The sequence below is a fragment of the Dysidea avara genome, chromosome 15, assembly GCF_963678975.1.
Source record: "Dysidea avara chromosome 15, odDysAvar1.4, whole genome shotgun sequence".
NCBI classification, from domain to species: Eukaryota; Metazoa; Porifera; class Demospongiae; order Dictyoceratida; family Dysideidae; genus Dysidea; species Dysidea avara.
The window spans coordinates 8,622,049-8,645,899 of NC_089286.1; the positions used below are offsets into that span (position 1 = coordinate 8,622,049).

The window sequence follows — 23,851 nt, forward strand, 5'->3', positions numbered from 1 at the left end:
CAATTTTTTCACCCTGAGTTTTGGAGGCTGTATGCACTGTATCTCACAACTAGGTTGTGTTTGGTATACACAGATATCACTCCTTTATGTAATTATCCAAAACCGGCATTACCCAACTGGTTTTGAGACTGACTTTTACTTGCTTTCTTTCTTTACTGTAGAAAGAAAAGAAGAGAAAAATTTTGAGGTAGCTGTAATATGTAGTCATAATAAAATATCATCATGTATGAAAAGGCAACTTCTACCAGGAGATTTGTAATGTAGCTGAACTCTCTATAAAGAGACTTGTTACGTAGCTAAACTCTCTCTCTCTCTCTACAGTGAGACTTGTTATGTAGCTAAGCTCTCTACTGGGTGACTTGTAATATAGTTGAACTCTTTACAGTGAGACTTGCTATGTAGCTAAGCTGTCTACTGGGTGACTAGCAATGTAGCTGAAGTCTATACAGGGAGACCTGTGATGTAGCTGGATTCTTTACTGGGTGGTTTGTAATGCAGCTGATCTAAAACTTGTTACATGGCTGAACTCTCTACTGGGTGATTTGTAATGTAGCTGAACTCCCAACAGTGAGATTTGCTGTGTAGCTGAACTCTCTACGGGGTGATTTGTAATGTAGCTGAACTCTCCAGTTATATAGCTGAACTCTCTATAGGGAGACTAGCAATCTCTCTACAGGAAGAGCTGTTACGTAGCTGAATTCTCCACTGGGTAATTTGTAATGTAGATGAACTCTCTACAGGGGGACTTGTAACGTAGCTGAACTTTCCACTGGTGATTTGAAATGTAGCTGAACTGAGCTCTCTACAGCGAAACTTGTTATATAGCTGCACTCTCTACTGGGTTACTTGTAATGAAGCTGAACTCTCTTCAGGCCAAGGAATTTGTAATGTAGCTGAACTCCGTACAACGTAACTTACAATGTCTCTACTGGGTGACTTGAAATGCAGCTGAACTGATCTCTCTACAGCGAAACTTGTTATGTAACTGAATTCTCCACCAGGTAACTTGTAATGTAGCTGAACTCTCTACAGTGGGACTTGAAACATAGCTGAACTCTTCACTGAGTGAATTGTAATGGGACTGAATTCTCTATGTATGGGGAGACTTGTAATGTAGCTGAACTCTCTGAATGATTTATAATGCAGCTAAACTCTCTACAGGGTGACTTGACATAGCTGAACTCTCCTATAGGGAGATTTGTTATATAGCTGAACTCTCTACAGTGAGAGTTGCTACATAGCTGAACTCTCCACTGAGTGACTTGTAATGTGGCTGAGCTCTTTATAGGGAGACTTGTATTGTAGCTGAACGTTTTGTGCTCTAATATAATGCATAGCTAATGGGTGACTGCACTATTAGAGTATTTCAACCATGAACTTACAGGTCATTGGTTTTTGCATTATAACTTACTGGTTTTAATTTCAGATTATTCTATGCTACTGAAAGGCTTTCCTAACATGATTAATATACTTACATTTCATACCTCATCTCCTTCAGCAGTTTTTCTGTTAGACATGACAATGAATTGTTTTTCTAGATCATGTGCCTGATACACATGGTTGGTATTTTTTTTTGCTATAACTCGATGGTCTTTATCTCGGTTCTTTTCAAACCACCAACGGCATTCCTATGACGGTTAACCTATCTACAAACCAATTTTCAACCTGCCCCTTGAAGCGGTTTACCCTGTAGCCATGACAAAAATTGCTTTTGCATTGTTTAAACAAATTGCACAAACTTCCTTGTTTTTCATTCCAATATGTATACAAAAATTGGACTGCAAATGTGCTTTATGATGTTTCTCCAAATTTGAGGTAAACTGACTGAAGTATGCACAAGTTATAGCAATTTCTAAGTGGTGCGAAGAATCAGATATGAAGAAAATAATATTATCTTTGAAGACGCACATCTCAGTGCTGGATTGTGGGGTCAAAATTGGAATAGCAGGTGCCCCACATCCCACCACAAAATTGTACTTAGGAACTATCAAGCTATAAATGTGTGAGAACAACATTTTCTTGGTTTTTGTAAATGCGCACTTGTCTGTTGCATGCCTGCACTGGCTGTACTTAGCCATACAACACACTATTGTGTATCGATATTCAGAGATACCCTGTAATTTTTCACATCAACAGGACCAGTATAGTAAAGTGAATGTTGGCAAGTGGGAAGGCTCATAACCTGTTCCACCTATGGGCAGTATTGTGTCAGAAATATCAGTGACAAAATACAGTACTGTATAGTCACAAAACGTAGGTTTATGATTGTCAAGTTTACCAGTGAAGCACTGAAGGGTGGCATACAATCTTGACAATACTAGAAAAGTTAAATAGCTACTTACTACAGCAACAGATATCTAACCACATCAGTAAATTGGCTACACACATGCTGCATACAGTGCAAGCATTGATTACACCAAAAATACAAGGATAGATATACTAGTCTAGTGTAGTCCTATGAACCATAGCTACTTAAGTAACTTACAAGACTGAAATGACAGCTCTCCAAACCTCCGAGAGAGTCTGGTGTCACACTGGGTGCACCGTAGTCCAACCACCTTCACCAGAAACAACTTTACCTTGACTCTATGGCCTTATTCCAGTAGTTGACTTGTGGTTTTACCTTTCGTTATACCTCGGATGGATTTTACAATAGTGCTTCTCAGTTCTTTCCTAATATACGCGCCTGCGAGAGAGAGACCATCATGATTATGATGAATGTGTACAACATAAAGAGACAAGTATGTGAATCCTCGGACTAACATGCGACCACAGATCTGATCTACACAGTAGCGCACAGTAGTCAGTTGTGGGCATGGCAAGGAAAAAAAAAGTGTAACTCTATACAGGGGCGTAGGGAGGGGGGGGTTCCGGGGGGTTCAGGAACCCCCCTGTAAAATTTAGACTTCTGCAAGCAGGATCCTAACACACCATTTAGTGTGGCAGGACAAAATGAGTGAGCAATATAGTGTAATGGCACAGCACAACAATTGATAAAACTTACATTCATCTCTCAGGGAAAGATTTACAGAGGTAACATGAGCCCTCTTCAAAAAGATCGATATACTCTAATAGAGCAGTCAGGTATATACTCTAATAGAGCAGTCAGGTATACTCTAATAAAACATGCATTTAAATATCCATGTCCATATGAAGTTTTTCAGACATTCCAACATTAAATGCAAAACCTAGCATGACCTTATACTGCTATAGCTTTGGTGTGCAGTGTTTAAAGATATAGAGCTCCAGTAATTTATCACTTGTGTTATGCAAAATGAATTCATGCTATGCATATTTGTATAGTTATAATGTTTTGATTGTCATTTGTATCAGTGGATTCATGGCTCCTATACCACAGTGAGATATAACCATCACTTACAGATTACTATATGTGTCTCTATGTGTTATGCTGTCTGTTTCCACTAGGTGACTTTATCTAGTACTACCTTCATCCCAGGGGCACTTAATGCATTATAATTAATGTACTTTTTGCATAAAATATAGCAATTTGCTGAGTTTTGATTTATTAAAATATTGAAAGTCTCTCAGCGGCTGGGGGCTGTGCCCCCAGACCCAGGGGCGGATCCATAGTCTGGAAAGAGGGGGGGCACCTTTCTGAAAAACATTTGAAGACCAAAAAAAAAAAAAAAAGGTCACGACAATAATAGCTAGTTATCCTTACCAACTATATCACGTCTGTTATGTAAAATAAAATCCTATTTATAGCTTCATAGGTAAGCTACACTGCCTCATGAGCATTGTGACTGGTTTATTAGAGTAATTGACTGCTCTATTAGAGTATCTCGATCTTGTATGCAATTTCTTGAAGGGGGGGGGCATTTGCCCCAAATGCCCCATCCTGGATCCGCCATTGAGACCCCTGCTTCTAGTAACTCAATGCTGGTGCTGGAACCCCCCTTCAAAAAAATCCTGGCTACGCCCCTGCTATACATGCATACGCCGGTACATACATACATACAACAAGAAAAAAAACCCTATAAGGTAACTTGTTCTTACCCAACGATCGTCGACGGGATAAGAACAAGATCTCAACACTAACTCGTAAAGGAGTGTTGTATGGCGCCTTCTTTACGTAACTTGTAAGTCACATGGGCGTGCCGCGAACACGTGGTATACAGCCTGCTCGCGTGATCAACACGATTTTGGACAAAAAATGGCTGCTACTCGAAGACTGCGGAGAGTAAGACGAACGTTAACAAGATGGAATGAAGTAGACAACAATCGGCTTCACACTTTTACAAAGTCCCCAAGTCACGTCTAGGTAGCTAAGACACCTCGAACAGGCTCTGCCTTCTGTGTACACCCTCCAGTGCCTAACTGGCAAAGTAGATAATAATAACATAATAACAGTGTAAGACACCGCAGACACCGTAAGTAGCGATTTCCAACCAACCAATTTTTCACACATACTTAAATTACACACCTTCAATAAATGTTTCAAAAGCTGCCGTTCCAGTTAATGGTAATCAGTGCTTCGTACTTCGTAATGCACTTTACCGGATTAAAATCCATGTGGTATTTATTGAAATATGTAAAATCAAAGTTTGAGAAATAAATATCCCCATAGGAATTATGGTCACCCGTGTTTCTCCGCGTACCAAAGTCAGGTATTAACCCTTCCTTGTGACCTTAGTGGTGACCTCAGGTGGTTGTTGGACTATTAGTGCTATTGAACAGGTGGCGATTTTCGCTGTTTCACTATGGAAGGTATGTAGTTTCACTCGTGTATGTGCACCTCAGTAGTGATCACGAAGGACTGTAGGCCTATTCCTCAGCCAGTGTGTCACGAGTGAATAGGGCTAACTTTAAAGATGTAGTGGTCTTTTTTTATTTAATCATTACTGAGCAGACAGCACAGTTGATGTACTCAGGAAAAGAAATTAATTAGTGCAATCACAGGATGTAGTTACAATGATGTTGTTTAGTTCAACACAGTGCTGTATAAAGTTCCACTGAAAAAGAGTTAATGTTGTTTATTAGATAGTAGATTGTTCCAATCCTTTAATAAAAACTTTTTGGTTCAAATAAGTGGATGAGGTGTAATGAATCGTCTTGGGTGATATAGTCTGGTAGATCTTTCCATTGGGAAGGGATTGACGGTGGGCACTCTTGATGTACAGTTTTGAAAAATTTGTAATCTAGGTAGTTTTTATTGTGATTGAATTCTTAGCCTCGTGTAGCATGCATTGTGAGCTTTTCACTTCATGGTTTGTATAGGGTTAATTAACTTACAGTATTGACTTTTTTATTATAATCAGTCAATTATGCACCTATCAATCTAAGCCCCACTATGTCCACACCTTGAAAAAGTGGTTTCTATAGGCGGGTTGCGACCTAAGGCATGGTCTGGTAAGAAGTTGCTATGGCTTCAGATTTCCGGGGAAAAGTGATGACAAAAGTATTGAGCATTCTATAATTTGAAAACCTTCCCTAAGTGTAGGTTAGAGACCTAGCACAAGGATCTTTGTGGATTTTAAAACCGAGCAAAGCAAGGTGTTTAAAATCCACAAAGATCCAAGGGTCTCTAAAAATGTATGCATTTTATATGGGCATATAGGTGGAGTCATTGTGGGATTGGGTTATATGTTGTAGTGACAATGTTACACAATTTAAAATAATCACGGAGAGACTGAATGTGCTTTTGCCGAAGTTTTGAAAAAATCGAAGCTCACACCGCTTCCTTTCACGTTAGACTCGGATCTTGCACAGCTGGGAAACGGCAGTGATCGAAAACGTCAAGCCGGGTTAGCGGTAGCCAGTACCTATGGCATCACAGCAGTGTAAAGAACACATGTGTCGAAGTGGCGGCTTGTGTGAATTTATACAATGGGAATGAGTTGTCAGGATGATGCAGGTGGTGATGAGAAACAATGACTCAAAGTGAAAAAAGTATGGCCATCCACACCTGTGGAACATTTTATTTGTAAACTCCACCTGTTTAGCTTGTACTTGGGGTACAAATTGTAGGTGCATAAACAGTATACCATAGATTCCCTAAAATTTCGGCATCTCTAAAATAATATTCGGCACTCCCCGTGCTTTGAACACAATGTGCTCTAAATTTCGGCAAGCGGAAAGAAAGTTTCTATTACAAGCGTGCTAATTTTTCGGCACTTGGAGTACTAATTGACGAAGGTTTCTTTAGTACTGAGCATTCCCAGTGACCTCACATATTATGCTACCTTGATGCTGGATGAACTGCCTAAGCACAAAGTGTAAAATTGTTCACGGAACGAACGTGCCCAACGATATCATTGTGTGACATCACGGCTACCACAAAACGATCTTCGTTTCTGTTCACAGAATAACATCTCTCCTAGAGCCCACAAACATGATACATCCTCAGATATAATGCTCTGTTTAGTCATGGAACACTTCATGCAGCAACTGGGAGCTAGCGAGATTTAATTAATTATTACGAGATAGTTAGTTTAATAATATTGATTGTGGTTTCTATTATTATTAGTGTCGAGTGACTGTATACAAAAGCGATGCAGTAATGACATTGATCTCTTCTGGATAATGTAGGCAATCACGGTATATAGTGCTGCAGTGAAGTGAGTGTTACGGCCAGTATCGTCAGTTCCGCCACAAGGCGTTCCTGTTGGTCCCTGTAGAAATAAATCCAGAAAGTAACCAGTAAGCAGATCGCAAATAACATAGCCATGAAGCGTGTAGACTGTATTAGGGATAGATCCTTAAAAATTCGACAATAACACCGGGCTGGTACATTTTTTTCCTAATTGTTCTGCCAGACACGAACAGAATTAATTTATTTCTGCCGAATTTTTAGGGAATCTACGGTACTTACACTAGTCACTAGTTGCAAATGCCTCTAACCACCTTAGAGTGACAGTCATAACTTGATGTCCAATCTGCGGAGTGTGTGGTTTATAAGTACACAACTACAGCACAGCATTTGTGTGCTAGATATGCATGTACAATAATGTACAATAAGAGAACAACTATAGCTAGACATTTTTACAACTAACTTCAAAGTTGCAAGCACATGTGTTTTTGTGGAGTACTAGTCCCACTACTGGGGTTTAATAACCTGTACACCCAAGTAGTGCAAGGGTAGCCCAGTCAACTGGGTTTTTTGCATTGTGTAGTGTGTGTGTGTGTGTATATGTATATGTGCACATGCATGGGTGACTGTGGTTGTGTGCATGCATATAATTGTGGGTGGGTGGTGTTGCATTTTTTTGAAGAATGGTATGGTATTAGGAAAAATACCTCCGTATCGCACTTAGAAACATGGGTGGGCTATGCACTGTTAAAAATAGGGTGTAATCCAATCACCTTTAGAGGAGTTCTAACTGCTGTGTAAATTAAACTCCTTTGAAGGGAGTTGTAGTACTCCCCAGGGGTGCTCTAGGAGCAACTAAAAGGTGTTACAAAGGCGTTACAATACTCCCTAAGGGTGTTCTAGGAATAGCTATAAAGGCGTCACAGTACACTTTAAAGGTGTTCTAGTGCTCTCCATGGTGGCATTTTGTTGAAAAGAAATGTAGGCTTGCTATAACATTCCGGTAACCTTCATGTTGATTTCAATTTATACGCAACGATTAACAACAACAAACCACATTAGCAGTACACAATTATATTTTTGCAACACTTTTATACTTATCACATGGTTGTTTCCAAGTCACTCTTATAGAAGTTAACAAAATGTATTTATAACCTAATTTTTAATAGGAGCATCCGATTGTGGGTTTCAATATACCAAGGTGTAGGCAAACACCCTTACAGTGGCTTAGCTATTATGGGGAATAAAGTGACATTTGTGGTGTTCAATAACACCCCTAGTGCTACAGTACTCCCTTAGGGTGTTGTAAATACCATGGGTATACATGAACACCTTTACGATCACCTGTAACACCTCATTTTAACAGTGTGATTTATACTTTAACCCACATTGTGCTTGTAGTAAAAGTTTTAGAACAAATGAGTACCACCAAGTAAGGTTTGAAGTATCCCAAAAAGTTAATAATTGTGTGTGTGTCTTAAAATTTTGTCCACTTTACTGCAATGTAATAAGTTAACGAGCTCCGATCCAGGGATTGCCATATAGATCAACGGATTCAAGTTTATTATCTTGATATCATTATTATATGTACCACTTTTAGCTTTTTAGCATGGCATTAAAAGGTGCCACTTGAGATTTCACTTGCATATCAAATCATGGAATTTGGTTTACTCATGGCTTTGATGTCCAACTAGTTCAAAGATACAGTACACTTTGACTTGTTATAATTATATCAGACAGCATTACATCGTGGAATTATGTATTACAGTTTCGAGTGTATTTATAACTAGTTGATGGTCTGCTTAATGCTATCAAACTGTATGATATAATGTATATATGAAACGTGAGCAGATGTTACAATGTCTGAGATACCAAGCTACAGTTTGTGTATATGTGTTTACAGTTCAATAATGTTTTCTTTGTTTTCTGTCCCTGATAATGCTGGATAATCTTTTATGTATTGGTCATATGATGAGTCCGATACTGATTTGAATAACTGACTTATTGGTATTACACGATCAAAGTGGTTCCCATTGGTATGGCACAGTTCAATGTGGTAATTGCTTGGGGATGGCAATGGCAAATTGGAATGTAGGGGATTATACTTCACTGTGTTCTTTGGCTGGTACTGGAGCCATTTCCAAGATGAAGCCAATCCAACCATACTGTACACGTAAATTGGTAGGTGTAGAAAATGAGAGAAAGCATAAATCTCTACTTGTGTAGCAAAGGTGCCTACTCTGCTTACTGTTTTACAGTGTTGAATAATATTTTCTGAGCTGTCTGATAAAAATTGTTTGAAAGTGTCCGAATTGTTTGATATAAACTCCATTATAATCCCTCGTAGGTTTGTATGGTGTTTCTCATCCCCAAAAAGCTCCTTTGAGAATGATCTGAAAAGACAATTACCATCACCAATGATCCTATCTAGAGACCTATTCTGCTCAGATAGTAACAGCTGGATGGAGAAAGTTGATGGACTAGGTGGCATAACTGAAATTTCCCTACACTGTTCTTCTGTGATGTCTAGTCTCAAAGTACTTGCCAACATAAGACGGTAACTGAAAATACTGCTAGCAGATAGTGACAGCTTGACAGGATTTATTTCCCTACAGTTACTTTATGTAATCAGTATGTTATTATTCTGACATTTATAACTTACCTGTTTGATGTACACAGTATTTGACTTGTAATTGTGTGTAATGACTTGATTGATGCTTTGACGTGTTGTTCCACTGAGTTTGGTGTCTATACAAAGATACGCCCATAGCATTGTAAGTCTATAGCTATGTCTTAGTCTCAATAGTTTGGAAACATAATTCATGTTTATATATAGCTGTACACATAGAATTCACTGTAAGATTTAGGGGTAAAGTTACATTGGCGAATGAGTATGTCAAGTGATAGGTAGACTCATACTGCTACGAGTAAACTCATTATAGCTAACTAGTGAACAAATTTTGCAGATTTTTGTCTTAACCTTAACTTTAGTCCCACATCATTTAAGAGGCACATAACAATAATTTAGCACATTATATGCACTCCAATTGGAATACGTACATATTAATGTGTAACATGGCTACACTTATAATGTTTGCATGGCTACATTTACATTTATGCTGATATGCGTGATATATTGACAACATGAAGTACTGGCATGTACTTGGATGAAATATGTATGTATGCACGTAATTTGCCTGTTATGGACAAGTTGGTCAAGAGACTCAAGACTAAAAGTTTGTATACGAATCCGATTATATCTAGCCCAAACAGTTGCATAATACATACATACATACCTTTCTGCTTTCTGAAAGTTTGTTTTCCCTAATGTGAATTTTCCTACACTTTCTATGAACACAACGTTGTTTAAGTCTCTCCTTTCCACCAAATTTCTTTTTATCAAGGCAATAACGACACTTTCCACAGTCTGCCTTTGTACATGCCTCACACTGACCACATCCTTGTCGTTTTTTTCCTGCAATAAGTACGTACATTTATATGCAAAATCAGCTAAAGCATATGCAACCATTGTAAATACTTTGTGTGATATATTTACATTTAATAGTTTTACCATGGCCACAAGGGTATATATATGCCCGAGGGCGTGGGCATATATATCAGGAGTGGCCATGGTAAAAGTAATATACCACTTCGGTATGTTCACCTAATATTATGTGAAGAAACAAAACTACATTCACCACTACAAAGCTATGTAGATATTTATTGTGGGTTTGAATTTTGGGCTGTGCTATTCAAAAAAGAAATGATTGTGGATTTTTCTGGTTTTAGTGGTACCATTTCTAGCCAAGTAATCCAGTTAAGGAAATAGTCTAAGGTACTAGAGTAAGTGCTGAAGAGTAGAGGTTACGTATGGTTGAAATGTGCTGTTTTGAGAACCAACCCCTACACTGCACAAAGAATTATTTAGTGGTGTGTAGTAGTTAAACTATGTGATGATGACTCATTTGATTATTTTTCCATGAAGAGAATGCTATAAGCCTATATGCTAAATAAACTCAAGCCCACAATGCAAAACTTTAAGAAACCCAATATATATAGAGAATCGAAGGGAACTGATGCTTTTTAGTTGCCTCAGCATAAAAGGCATTGTGGTCAGGGCTATAATATGATATCGTCCTAACCACAGGTAAGGTTAGGGCAATATCGCCCTGTGGTCAGGACAATATGTGAGTGGTTTCCTTTGATCTGAGGTGTCAAAGTGGTATAATGGATGTTAAACAGCTGATCAACAGCTGTGTATAGGAGACTTGCAGCAATATCACTTCTAGTATATAAAATGTAAAGTCTATAAAATATTGAAGTAAGCTTATGCAATCTCGGTCGTTTAGTTCAGATGACAACTTTATATGAAATATGTGCATGTAGCTACGTATATTATACCTTTCTTAGCATGTGAGAATTTATCATCCATCAATTATGAGTGAGTAAGTAATGCCTATATACAACATAACTTATACTGCTACATTACAAAGGCGATAGATACCTGTTCACTTGTGGTACTGGTTAACTGTGATTTATCACTTTGTGATATACCACCATGATCATCATTTCTAGTTGTTAATTAAACAATTTATAGATAATAAGATAACTCAGTGACTGAGATATGAACTGTACCTGTAGCTGCAGAATGTTTCTTGTCTTTTGGACAGCCAACTGAAGCATGTGCAGCTGCTTTGAGTGGATCATCTCTTTGCACTGGTCTGGATCTTTTCGGTAGTACTGGGTACTCTCCTTTGGTTTTCCTCTTCATTTTGCTGTACTTCTTTGTCACCCAATTTGCTCTACAAATTTTTGTTGATCTCTTTCTGGAGTCCAACACCTCTTCTTTCATCAATTGCTTCATAGCAAATAGACCTACTTCTGTTTGTGATGTCGAGGCAGCTGAAACTAGTTCTAGGTGTATGCCATGTACTTTCTCTTTTAACGTCTCTAGAACCTCAATGTCATTAATCATAAACGCAGCTGCAGTACATTTTGCTAATTCATCTCTTAGCTGTTTCTGCAAACAGAGTAACTTTGAACCAGCTGTTTGATGAGGTGGAATGGGGGTTAAAGAATGCATTGTGATTGATGAGTTATCATGATTGTGTGCATCATCTTGCTGATCAACTAGTTGATAGTCATCCTGATTAATGTACATGTCAATTTCGTTGTCCAAAGTCATGTGAGGACACTGTATGCATGATGGAGGAAGGTCATTCCAAGTCCAGCAGAAATTTTGAAAAATACAGAACATGTCTTTACATGGTATTTGGCGCAATGTATAATAAGGGCATGTGCAGTTTCCACCCTTAATGTCAATTGAATACTCACCATTTTTTGAACGTATTTGGTAAATGCCATTTACTTTGTCTACTTCAGTAATGGTGGAGATGTCGATAGCTTTGGCTTTTTCAATACTTGATAGGCAGGCACTTATGACTGGCTTGGGACGATTATGTAAAAATGAAGGAAGAAGCTCCCTTGGAAGTCGGTGATCTCTAGCTTGCCTGGCTGACTACTCTATGGACTCCTTTTCTTGCTCAGGAAAGACATGCTGTAGTAGGAGTTTTATCAAGGAAAAGACTGACTTATCATTACGTAAGATAAAATAGTGGTTTTTCAAAACATTTTTAAATGACTCTGTGTAGTTATTGGTGTTTACTTCTCCATGAAACTTTTGTCTGAAAACATGGAACCAAAGCTGTGAAATTTACATGATAGTTTGTTATGTACACTGTATATACATTAAAAAAACTTACTGGCTTGCAACTCAGCCATTCATTCTGCAGATATGTATGTAACTTTTCATTGTCTTTGTACCAGGAGGAAGTAGTGATCTTTACTAAGGCCTTTTCGTGATCTTCTATACACAATCCTAATACAAATACTATTCTAAAACAAGACAAACGAACTTACCGGTTCTGGAATACATCAATTCTTTAAATGCTTTCTTTGCAGACTGCTTCACTTCAGGTGATACACCATGGTGGGAATTGTTTACCCATTGTTCAAAAGCTTGAAGGGTGTGGAAATCACACACAAGCCTGACACAATTTGGATGTATATCCTTAACAGCTCCTAAAATAAAAGGTAAGAACAATCCTGTTCACGGGTGATATACCTAGTTCCTGTGTACTCTTGTCAGTCATAAAGAACTGCGGACACCATGATGGATTCCATTCTGCCAGTTTCATTAAGCCTTCTCTTATTAGATCTTCAGTTTCATACTGTGGGATGATGGTCCCTACTACTCTCCCTATCCCAAGAGATGTTTTTACAACAACAAAAAAACAGGGAAACCCATACCGTAAGGTTTTGTATGTTACATCCATACAGGTGATAGTATTACCATACTGCTGTAGCCATTTACTTTGCTGCCTTGTTTGGAGGACTAATAAAAATGGCTGTTCATCATTAAAGCATAGTTCTTCTTGATCAGCGTCTGGCACAAAAACTTTTGACACTGCCTCATCTGCCTCTTCCAGCAATTCAGAATGTCTATAATATCATACAGTACATAAAAAATAACACCATTCTATAATATTATCTATATACCTTTCAATGGGATTCTTACTGTTCATGTGGGACCCAGCTTTGCTTATATGGCTTTCAAGCCTATAAAATAAAATATTGTAGCTATATTGATCAAATTAAACTAATTCATATACTTTGCAGTGCCTTTGTTGTATTGCTGGAAGTAATGCTTTATACCTGCAGTGCTTTGTAGTAGCTCCATTACTGCGTCTTGATCAAAGAGTCCATTGCGTTGTTTTGTCATAACTTTTGTTACCATTACCCCGATGTCAGCCTTTGTGGGATAGTAAGCTCTGTTAAATTGTGATGGTGGTTCAATCAGCACTCCACTTTCAATGTGGGCTGGTATAAGATCTTTCTCAACCCAACTATTCAGAAGCATTCTTAAAGCTCTTTGATTTAAGAAGCACTCTTGTACCAAGTCTGTAACCTTCTGCTCTATCTCAGTTAGAGGTTTCATTGTAAGCTGATCTTTGATGGATGATGGAGTGTGTGATGACAAGTGTGCGCGTAACAATGGCACTTTGATTTCTAAAATTTCCATCCCATTGCTGACTATAAGGTGTCTAATGTGAATGCATGCTGGACAGCCAAGACGACGAGAGCCAATTGAAGCACGTGATTTCTTCTCCACATCTAGACTTGGTGGATTGAATTTTCCCTTGCCTCCACGCAAGCAATTATATGTATGTACCCATGATGATGTATAGGAGAACTGGCCTTTGTTTACTCTAATAACACCTTTTTCTCTTGTTTTAATGTTGGCTTTAGAGCCATTTCGGGCAGTGTATTCACACTGTGTTTGAAGTGTAAACTGTTGAAGCCACTTTTCCCATTTTTCCTCATTATACGGCATCATGTAACCAGTTGCATTTGGTGTCTTCAATTTGTCTGGGTTTGAAGCATAACATTCCAGGTGGAGACCTGCTAAGTTTAAGCAACACTGAGGAAGTCCCAGTTCTTCGCAACGGTCAACTTTTTTTTACAGGTGGCATTGCTTTCGTCATGTCGCAGCTGCTGGCGACATGTTGTGATGTTATTCTGCTTGTCATCACAGCTATTACACACATCAGCACCAGCTTCTTCATGCTGTTTCATCATTCGGCAATACTCAGTACTCCTCTTATTTCTGTAGCATGATATGCAGCGACCCAAGATTTCTATGTCAGCTGCATTTATAAGGCACACATAATATAATGTTGTAGCTTACAGTAATTATTTATTCACGTACACACTTCTGAAAGCACTGCATGGTGACATGCACACTATCATGCAATTTTGTTTGCATTGTTTTATATAGCTATGATCTGATCTAGGTAACTAATGTGATAGCTATAGCATGCCTTATTGGATCCATGCCTCAATAGCTTGTCATTTTTATATTAAGTCAAGCATAACTATTAATTTTTGTACAAAGTGCATGGAATTGAAGCTAGTTTAATTTCCTTCCTCTTAGAAAAACTTTCTAGCCAGCTTAAAGCTCTCTAGCTACACCTTTTACATCCACTTAATAGACTTCGGCATTGGCAATCATGAATACAATTAGCTTTGATCAAATAATTCAGAGAACAGCTCACCACGACACCATCAGTGATTCAGTATATGTCCTACGTCTAGCTACAGGGTAGCTTTCGAGGCATGGAATGCACTACTAAACCTACAACAGCTGATTATATGCCAGCTGCAGCACGATGATCGTGTGCACAAATATACGTCAGTATACCTTTACAGCACTCCACAATCGCTTGATCTCCACTCTTGGACTCGAGCTCAGTAGCATTGTTGGCCATATCTCGCGATAGGTACAAACATGTGACAATTACCCGCAACTCAACTCTCTGCACTCGAATAACGCGCCAAATTCATTCTTTGTAATTTTTACCGTAAATTTTAGTTTTATGTACAATAACAATACAAACTATTCGTAAAATAAATTACCATAAAAGGTTATAGTGAATAACAATGCACCCATCAAAGTTTTGTCAGTCTAACCCCAGCCAGCAAAGAGGGGGATTTGGTCAACTCTCAAGTCAAAGTAAATTGCTCTGGTGGAAAAAAAGTAGTCTGGACGTCCACCTCTAGGGCTGGTGGTACAGACTACACTAATGGTACAAATGAATAGACAATTTGTTTGTAAGTGAACACATAGTAAACTGGCTGCTATTTCATAGTGACTACATAGTAAATGCATCACCCTATGTAACTTTAGTCTAAATCATGGATCATGAATTTTTATCTAATTAAGCCCCTCGTTTACCTAGGTAGGACAAAAACTATTGTTGTTAGTTCATTCCAGTCTTCTTCACCTAGCCACTTCTTAGAAAGACAGCATTCAACTTCCTTGATGATTCAGCAAATTGTCTCTTATGTATTCGCTAGAAATAAGGAGAAAGAAGAGAACTGTAGTATTGCTGACATATGCACTAAATACATACCATCACTGTACAGTATATGGATGAAGCGTGAAAGTCATGTGTCCTTGTCATGATCATCTATAGGGACCTGCCATATTGCAATTTAAATGTTACATACAACGGAAACAACTGTGTTACAGCTTTTACCTTACATGATTCTCAGAGGTTTGCATGTGGTAGCATGACCTCAACACGGTATTCACTAACAGCTATAGTAAAAAGAGAAAGAGCATTTCACTATTTCTGGTGCAACTCACAATATTATGTCATTTCATTGGAACGGCTGACACCTTGGGACATCCTTAATATAGTGAGGTGAAAGAATGTATCCATAGTGGTTAGCAAATGTCAGCATCAACCAGCACTCAAATAAAGTAGCCACCATTACCACTCACTCACCAACCACTACAGACCTCTGACTTACACAAATCAGTAAGTCAAGGACCCACATATTTTGTCATACATTTCTGGACTCAACCCTGTCTCTTGAAGCCACCACTATTTGCACATCACTGCAAATGGGACCATAGGCAAGTGTGTATACCATCACTGACAGAGGTATCCACCAAGTGCTATGTATTTTGGCACTATTTAGCCTTGTTGGTACCAGTTAGTTAGCCCTACATAACAACTGCATGAACAATAGGTATGGGGAAAACTATTTATACTAGCTTGCATTGAACCAGGTCAGCATCACTGACCCAGATAGTAATCCCAGTAAGGCGAGGATCTGATCCGGATTGATTAAAGTACACCATAAACACAAATGCAGTCACATGTACATGCACACATGGACACACCCACACATGGACACACCCCCACACACTCGAGTTGTAAAGATATGGTATTTGGGCGTACAAGTTTAAGGAAAAATTTGAAATTTTAATTTCGATTAGGGATCATAGAAAAAAAGTAAGGGAACAAGGGAGGTCACCTACACCTGCAGATACACTAGTGAACATTTAATTCGTAATCCAGTCTATACCCCAAGACCAAGACTAAATTAGGGATTAAATGTTCACTAGTGTATCTGCAGGTGTAGGCAACCTCCCTCCCTTGTTTCCTTGCTTTTTTCTATGATCCCTAATCCCTGACCCCTACACTGCTAAACAAGACAAGGACAGTTGGGAATTTGCTTCCCCAGCTAACACTAGGTACCCATTGGTGTTAGAGCTGGGTGAGCTATTTCCCTAGTTGACACCAAGTCCCTGTTATATGGCTGTGTAGACTGGAGAAAGTGAGTAGAGTGGGAGACCAACTGGTTGCTACAAAGTTGTTAAATAACACGCACATTAATAGACCACTAAAAACCTGTAGTCAAACAAAGATCTACTTTTCAAGAACAGCAGAACAATTATGCAACAACTTCCCTGTAAGGGATTGCCAGGGAGACTCATATGGCACACCTTAAATAACAATTTAGAAGTTGGCACAAAGATACCATGTGAACATGAAACACAGAAAATCTTAGCCACACACACATAATGAGAAGGTAGATAAAGTGGGAATAAACCGTAACAGAAACACAACAAACTGACCCTTGTGAAGTGAAAAGCCATAATGCACCAAAGAAATAGCTGAGAGCCAGTAAGAGGTACCTTTATTCTGGTAGCACTCAATAGCCCAACACAAATAGGAGGACAACGAGGCACAATACATTTGGAAAGGTCTATACAAATTAAGGATTCTTAGCAGAGGTACATGTAAGCTGTTTAAGCAGTTAATTTTGACAATGGATTACATGCAGTAACAAAGCTGATCTGATATGGTAGCATAGACCCCTTCCCCTTACAATTTTCACTCTAACTTCAGCTATAAAGTGACAGTGTGGGGCTTTGATCAACAGTTGACAACAGGTGTTGCTAGGATATTACTAGCTTGCATTGAACCAGGTCAGTTGCTAACAAGGCCAACATAGCCAAAGCCAATCGGATTATTGGTACACCTCTACACCTGAGTGGTGCCACAAGGGCTCACAACACTACTGTAGCACTTACTATATGGGCTACTGGTTAAATGCCAGGACAGAAACCAAGTGACAGGCTGCACCAGAGAACTAATCATGTTAGCCAGGAACAAAACTTTTCCTACCTGCTAGCAGTGTTGGGAGTAACGCGTTACTTATGTAACGCGTTACGTAATATTATTACTTTTGTGGTAACAAAGTAATATAACGAAATACGCTATAAAAACAGGTAATATAACGCAAGCTACTTTACTTACAAATGTAACGCGTTACCTAAGTAATATAGTTACTGTAACAAGTCTAATGTTACGTAATATTATTACTACAAGTAACGAAGTTACTAATCTCGTTAGTTATCCCTGAGTAACGCCTAGCCATAACAAAGTAACGAAGCCTACTGAATGAAGCTTATTCACCAGCTTCTTACTTATAATCAAAATTTGCATATTGTCCAACAACACAATCATGTCACATGATAAGGTGGTAGTTTCACACGTGACAGCTTAAGGCTGTGGACACAAAGTAATATAATATGTAATATTATTACAGTTACTTTATTTTATGGGTAATATGTAACTGTAACTAAATAGTTCAGTTGCAAGTAATATGTAATATGTAACTAGTTACTTTTACAAAGTAACTTGCCCAACACTGCCTGCTAGTCAACATCAATTTTGTCACACACTTTCTCATTCTGTTTGCTGCTGGCATAATAGTTATGTACATTTCTAATGCCTGACACACAAACATACATACCATGTATGCATGTATGCACATACTATACAATGCAAATTTGTCATACCTACCCAGTTGACCGGGCCACCCATGCACTACTTAGGTGTGTACAAATTATTAACTTCCAGTAGTAGAACTAGTATCCCACAAAAAGGTATACCAACACATGCGTTGTTGAAAACTAGCCATCTACCCAGTGGCGTAGCCAAACCTGGCCTGGGAATTGCCCTGGAATCAGACTAATTTACCTCACCATCAGCCACCCAGAGCAATTATAGACATAGGCTGGATTAAAATTAACTACTCCATTATTGTGATACAGTAGCTTAACTTACATAATACTAACCATGTTATTTTCGCCGATGTTTTTCTTTCCATTTAGTTGATGGACAGAGATGGGGTATCCAAGGGATTTTCCCTATGAGTAACTCAATGAGTGATATCCACAATTACGTTTCTTGACGCAGTGTGCATTATCTGTGATGTCACAAACAAAATGGCCGTTGTAGTGTGGGGACTTTGTACATGGAGGTATTGGGCGAGATGGTGTTTCCCTATGATAGCATTTATAAATTCGAATAAGGGCGAAGGTGAGACTTATAGTATATAAGGCAATTCAAATAAGCCTATTTGTGTGTGATTTTAAAATTTTTGGTTTGTTTTCCTTGTTGGAGTTCATTTTGCACTGTCACAGTACGTGTACTACTTCTTACCTTTATTATCTCGTGGTTCCATGTGTAAAAATATACAGACAACATTCATTTCGAATACTGTGCGCCGAAGTCTCTAAAGCCCCAACACTAACACAGCCATTTTGTCAATTATGACATCAAATTTTGTAATTGCAACGTCAAAAAATGTCATTGCGGATATCACTCATTGTGGAGAAATAATAGGAGGCAATAAATAGAAGTGAGATCATGTGATTACAAAAAACCACACAGAATTGTGACATGGAGTAAAGAACAAGGATTGGTATTAATTCTTCCAGTATAGTGGGATCGACAGTTAAGTTAAACATTAGGATTAACTTGTGTAACTATCAGTGTGGTCAAAACTCGGATCAGAGGCAAGACATTTGAAGCAATAGTTGCGTAGATACTACTTAGTGATAGTTAAAACGGTACGGAATACTTGTTCAGTCAACAACTGTTTTCTTTTTTTTGTTCTAAGCTGACAACTCTAGTGGCAGTGGCAGGGCATAGTCATCACGTGATACAACAATAAAAGTACCTCATGCTTTAATTCAGGTTTCTTCCTAGTCTGATATGGTATTAAGACACATACAGAGATGTATGCATGGAGTAAGAAGGCCAATAGCTTGATAGCATTCACTTAGAGTAAGGTTAAATAATAGTTAGACACCAAGACCAAGGGAACTAAGCAATTTAGTAACCCTGATGGCCTGAAGCTGTAGCGTCCCGAGTGCAGTGAGGGCGCTACTAAGGGCCTGAGGGTTACTAAATCGCTTGGTCACAGTGTCTAACTTATTTAGACTAGGAGTATAATTGGCTAAACAAGTCACTGTAAGTTAATTACCCTATACAACCCACAAGGTGACAAGCTCACAATCCGTACATCCATGAGGCTAAGACCACTGCATCTTTAAAGTTAGCCCTATCTATGGCCCTATAGACGATATGCGTACCGTAAATATTCTAATTCTCGCGTGACTCCTATGACGCAATAATACGGAATTTTGATAATGGCCGGACGTGGTGAACTGTATCGTTCATGGACTGTGGATCAGCTCAAGGCTTTTTTACGAGAGAGACGGGTTCCTCTCTCTGGAAACAAAGAGCAATTAGTTAGGAAGGTCTTGGATATCGTTGAAACGGATGAGTTAGAAGGGCAAATCCAGGCAGTGCCATTTCAACGTCTTGAGTATCCTTCGCCTCCTGAGTTTTCTGAGCTTTCAAATGATGTGACTTGGACTACAGATGACTTTCCACTGGTTTCAGATAACTGTGTTTCCACTTACCTAAAACACAAAGATGGATATACGAAGAACTTTCGAACAGGTATTCGTTTATGCCAGTGTGGACACTTGTTTAGCTTAGAAAAGGCCAAGTGCAATGATTTTACATATGTCAAGGCAAAATGCAGACCCACCATGAGGCAAGTTCCATCTTCCTACTGCCTATTCATTAAGTTAGATGCCACTCAAACTCCTGTTGCTGGTAACTGTAAATGTCCTGCTGGCAGCACTCAAAGCTGTGTGCACATTGCTGCATTACTGATAATGTTATCAGAGATCACACCACAGGCATACACGAGTGTGAGATGTGCATGGTCCCGGCCTTCTCAAGGTAGGAAACCATCTTTTTCTGCTGACCTGGATTTTGGAAAATCATCAACTGGTTATTTTCCATACACTGGTGCCTTGGCACCTTTAGATGGCTTACTACAAGGACTGGAAGATGCTGGTTGTGATACTGGTATTCAGTATTACTTTACTCAGGAATCAGACAGGAGCCAACAAGCGTTTCCATCACCGAGTGCCAATCCAGCATTAATAGACCCTCTGGACAAATTATGCGAGATATGTGCTGATCGTGAAGTTAATGTAAGATATTTGGTTGAGTCATTAAAGCCCACTGCAGAGGATGTGCAGCTGATACAGAATATGAGTGTTGGTCAGCGAAATAATCCGCTCTGGTTAGATGCAAGGCAATGGCGAGTTACATCTAGTAATTTTGGGAGAGTATGCAACAGAGAATTTCGACACTCCTATCCTCCATCCTTAATAAAAACTGTCTTAGGTGACTATGGAACTCCACATTCAGCAGCATTACAGTGGGGATGTGACCATGAGTGCAATGCTATACAGCAATACATGGTTGCAACTGGTACCCAAGTTGAAGAGTGTGGTGTTTTCTTAAGTGTTGAGCATCCTTTTCTAGCCACATCTCCTGATGGTATCATTTTGCTTGGCAATGAAGAATTTAGCATCATAGAAGTGAAGTGTATGTATAAACATCGTGACAGCTCCATTGAAAAGGCATGTGAGGATCCATCATTTTGCTTAAGCATTGTTGATGGTTGTCAAACAAGGTTAAAGCGATCACATGATTATTATTTTCAAATTATAGGCCAGCTTGCACTTTCTGGTGCAAAGTTTTGTGATTTTATTGTCTGGACAAAAGTGGACCTGCACACCAAAAGGATTGTACCGGATAATGATTTGTGGAGTGAAATGAAAGAAAAACTCACTCACTTCTACATGACAACTTTGGGTATCGAAATTTTGTCTAGGTTGTATAGTATGTAATCAATTATTTTTGTGATAATTTAAATTTGGGTGCTGTATTTAAAAAGCTAGTCAATTTACATTAGTACACTATAACTACTTTATAAGTTTTTCTTTTAAATTACACAACGCACATACTACCACTACCATCGACTATCTTTCTGTTTGTACGGTTACATAATGTTTCAGTAAATATCTTGTACTCTTTTATCCTTCTGATTGCGTTTTCCACCCTTATTCGCACACTGGCAATGCTTCGAGATTGTCTGGCCTCTTGAGCTGCAAGTGTGCCTTCATTCAAAAAGCTTGGTATTGTCAAGAAACACCCTTTCTGGGCAAACAAGTCACGTGCATTGTAGCCCTTATCAGCCAAAATTCTTTGCCCTGGTTTCAGATTTTCCAATATTCCACTGTGTTCAATGGTGAATCTGTCACTGCTATTGCCTGAGAACCTGCAGAAACATAAACGAAGACACCTGTAAAAGTATCAACAGCAACCAAGTACTTGACGGTTGTGTGACTTTTATAATCACTATAAGATGACTTCTGCGTTGCCAGGTTGCTTGGTCTCTGAATGAAAATTTCAGTGCCATCAATTATAGCTACTGAGTTTGGCAACAGATCATAAGGCGCTACAGATGGACCAATGCATGTCTGCGGCCATTGTATAAGCCTTTTAAACTGAGCACTCAGAAGAGGAATCCAGTGGTTTAAAATACGTGAAATAGAGCTTTGATCAACATTGAAGCGGCACGCCAAATCGCTTTGTGAATGATTTTGCCGGAGCCGCATCAAAACAAGTAGAAGCTTTTGGGTTGGTGAAAGCATTTCACTTGTCGTTTGCTTTCCCAACATCAGCTGTAACCAGCGATCAATGCAGTCAAAAAGCTTACGTGATATTCCAGTGTACATATTCACTTGACCATCACTGAGCAAGGTAACATCAAGTCTCTGTATATGAGTATTAAGATATTGAATATGCTCCTTAAGCTTCATATTTTCTAAACGTAACTCTTCATTCTCCTTCATTAGATTCTCCACATTGTAGTCAACTTTTAATTCATGATTTGCCACTTGTAAGACTGGTAGATCTGGCCCTCTGTGTTCAGTGTGTGAAGCAGTTTGGCTCGGTTGGAAATCATTCCGTTCACACTGTTGTTGTGAGTGCTGATCAGTTGGTGAGTTGTCAAACTCCTCACTGTGCTGCTCTAAGTCCACAGTTGTGTCATTGCACCATAGTGTAAGTTGACCAGATTGTGTACTATCAGACTCCTCGCTGAGCTGCTGTGCATCCTCAGTTGTGTTAGTGCATTGAAGTGTGAGTTGACCAGATTGTGTATCATCAGACTCCTCGCTGACCTGCTGTGTGTGTAGATTACTGTCAGCTATCAGTTGTGTAAGCTGGCCACTGTTATGTGTCTCTGTGTTTATTTGTGTGAGTTGGCCACTGTGATTTGTTTGTGCATTGTGTTGCGTGAGTTGGCCAGCTTGTAAATTGTTAAACTCATCACCGGGCTGATAATCTTGTGAACTGTATGGTTGCTCACTGTGCTGTTTTGCTTGAGAAGCTCTTCTTCTTCTGGTAGTTTTCTCTGGTGGAGACTTCCTCTCCAATGTCCTTCTCTTTTTTGGTGCAGAACTAGTTACAGGATAGTTCCTTGGTCTTTTAAAATTAATTGGAAGAACGTCACTTTCATCTCTGGTAGGTCCTTTACAATCTGCATAATGTATGTTGCAAATTACAGCTTCCTTAAAAGGCTGCCACTTAGTTTGCCGTCCACCTTGCCTGGTAAGATTGATCTTTTCGATGACAACTTGTTTGACATGATCGGGCATACTATGAATACTGTGCATCGTTAAATACTGAGGCTTGGGACAACCATGATTTCGTGCCAATGGACAGCCACAAAGCCGATTTCCAGCGATATCTTCCGGGCATTTCCCCCTTTTTATTGGTACAACCCCAAACACAGCACAGGCGTCTTGACATATTCTTCTAATCGTACGTTAGGTAGCTCTCAAGAAATGCTCCTTCAATACGTGACACCGTTGAGATTTCAAGAAACACATTAATTACGAATTCTCGTAAAATTTTCTACGGCTATTAGAACACGCATATCGTCTATTCACTCGTGACACACTGGCTGAGGAATAGGCCTAGTCTTTCGTGATCACTACTGAGGTCCACATACACGAGTGAAACTACATACCTTCCATAGTGAAACAGCGAAAATCGCCACCTTTTCAATAGCACTAATAGTCCAACAACCACCTGAGGTCACCACTAAGGTCACAAGGAAGTGTTAATACCTGACTTCGGTACGCGGAGAAACACGGGTGACCATAATACCTAATTATTCGCAGGTGCGGAGTTTCGCTCCCTTTGATTGACAAACAAT

At 39.0% G+C, this 23,851-nt stretch overlaps 2 protein-coding genes and 1 long non-coding RNA gene across 4 annotated transcripts in view; all 3 read right to left on the bottom strand.

Annotated features, from left to right (window-relative positions):
- The window catches only part of LOC136245251 (uncharacterized), a 33,517-nt gene extending 30,839 nt beyond the window's left edge, over nucleotides 1–2,678 (bottom strand). Inside the window, exon 1 of the mRNA XM_066036741.1 lies at nucleotides 2,486–2,678. The gene's annotated coding sequence lies outside the window, so the exon portion shown is untranslated. The remainder of the gene's footprint in view (nucleotides 1–2,485) is intronic.
- Nucleotides 2,679–8,267: 5,589 nt separating this feature from the next.
- LOC136245753 (uncharacterized) lies at nucleotides 8,268–11,114 on the bottom strand. Of its 2 annotated transcripts, none has more exons than XM_066037232.1 (4): nucleotides 10,952–11,006; nucleotides 9,847–10,025; nucleotides 9,213–9,298; nucleotides 8,268–9,159 (listed from the first exon to the last, which is right to left on the bottom strand). In XM_066037232.1, the coding sequence occupies exons 1-4, from the start codon at nucleotides 10,980–10,982 to the stop codon at nucleotides 8,448–8,450; spliced, it is 1,008 nt and encodes a 335-aa protein (XP_065893304.1). In that variant the 5' UTR covers nucleotides 10,983–11,006; the 3' UTR covers nucleotides 8,268–8,447. The 2 variants fall into 2 exon arrangements, 1 of the variants encoding a protein (XP_065893304.1); XR_010696111.1 differs by lacking the exon at nucleotides 10,952–11,006 and adding an exon at nucleotides 11,055–11,114 and having other exon boundaries at nucleotides 8,561–9,159.
- Nucleotides 11,115–15,202: 4,088 nt separating this feature from the next.
- On the bottom strand, nucleotides 15,203–23,796 carry LOC136245528 (uncharacterized). Its single transcript, XR_010695913.1, has 4 exons — nucleotides 23,663–23,796; nucleotides 15,649–15,710; nucleotides 15,523–15,589; nucleotides 15,203–15,462 (listed from the first exon to the last, which is right to left on the bottom strand). It is a non-coding gene; the product is annotated as an uncharacterized lncRNA (long non-coding RNA).
- Between the last annotated feature and the right edge of the window lie 55 nt (nucleotides 23,797–23,851).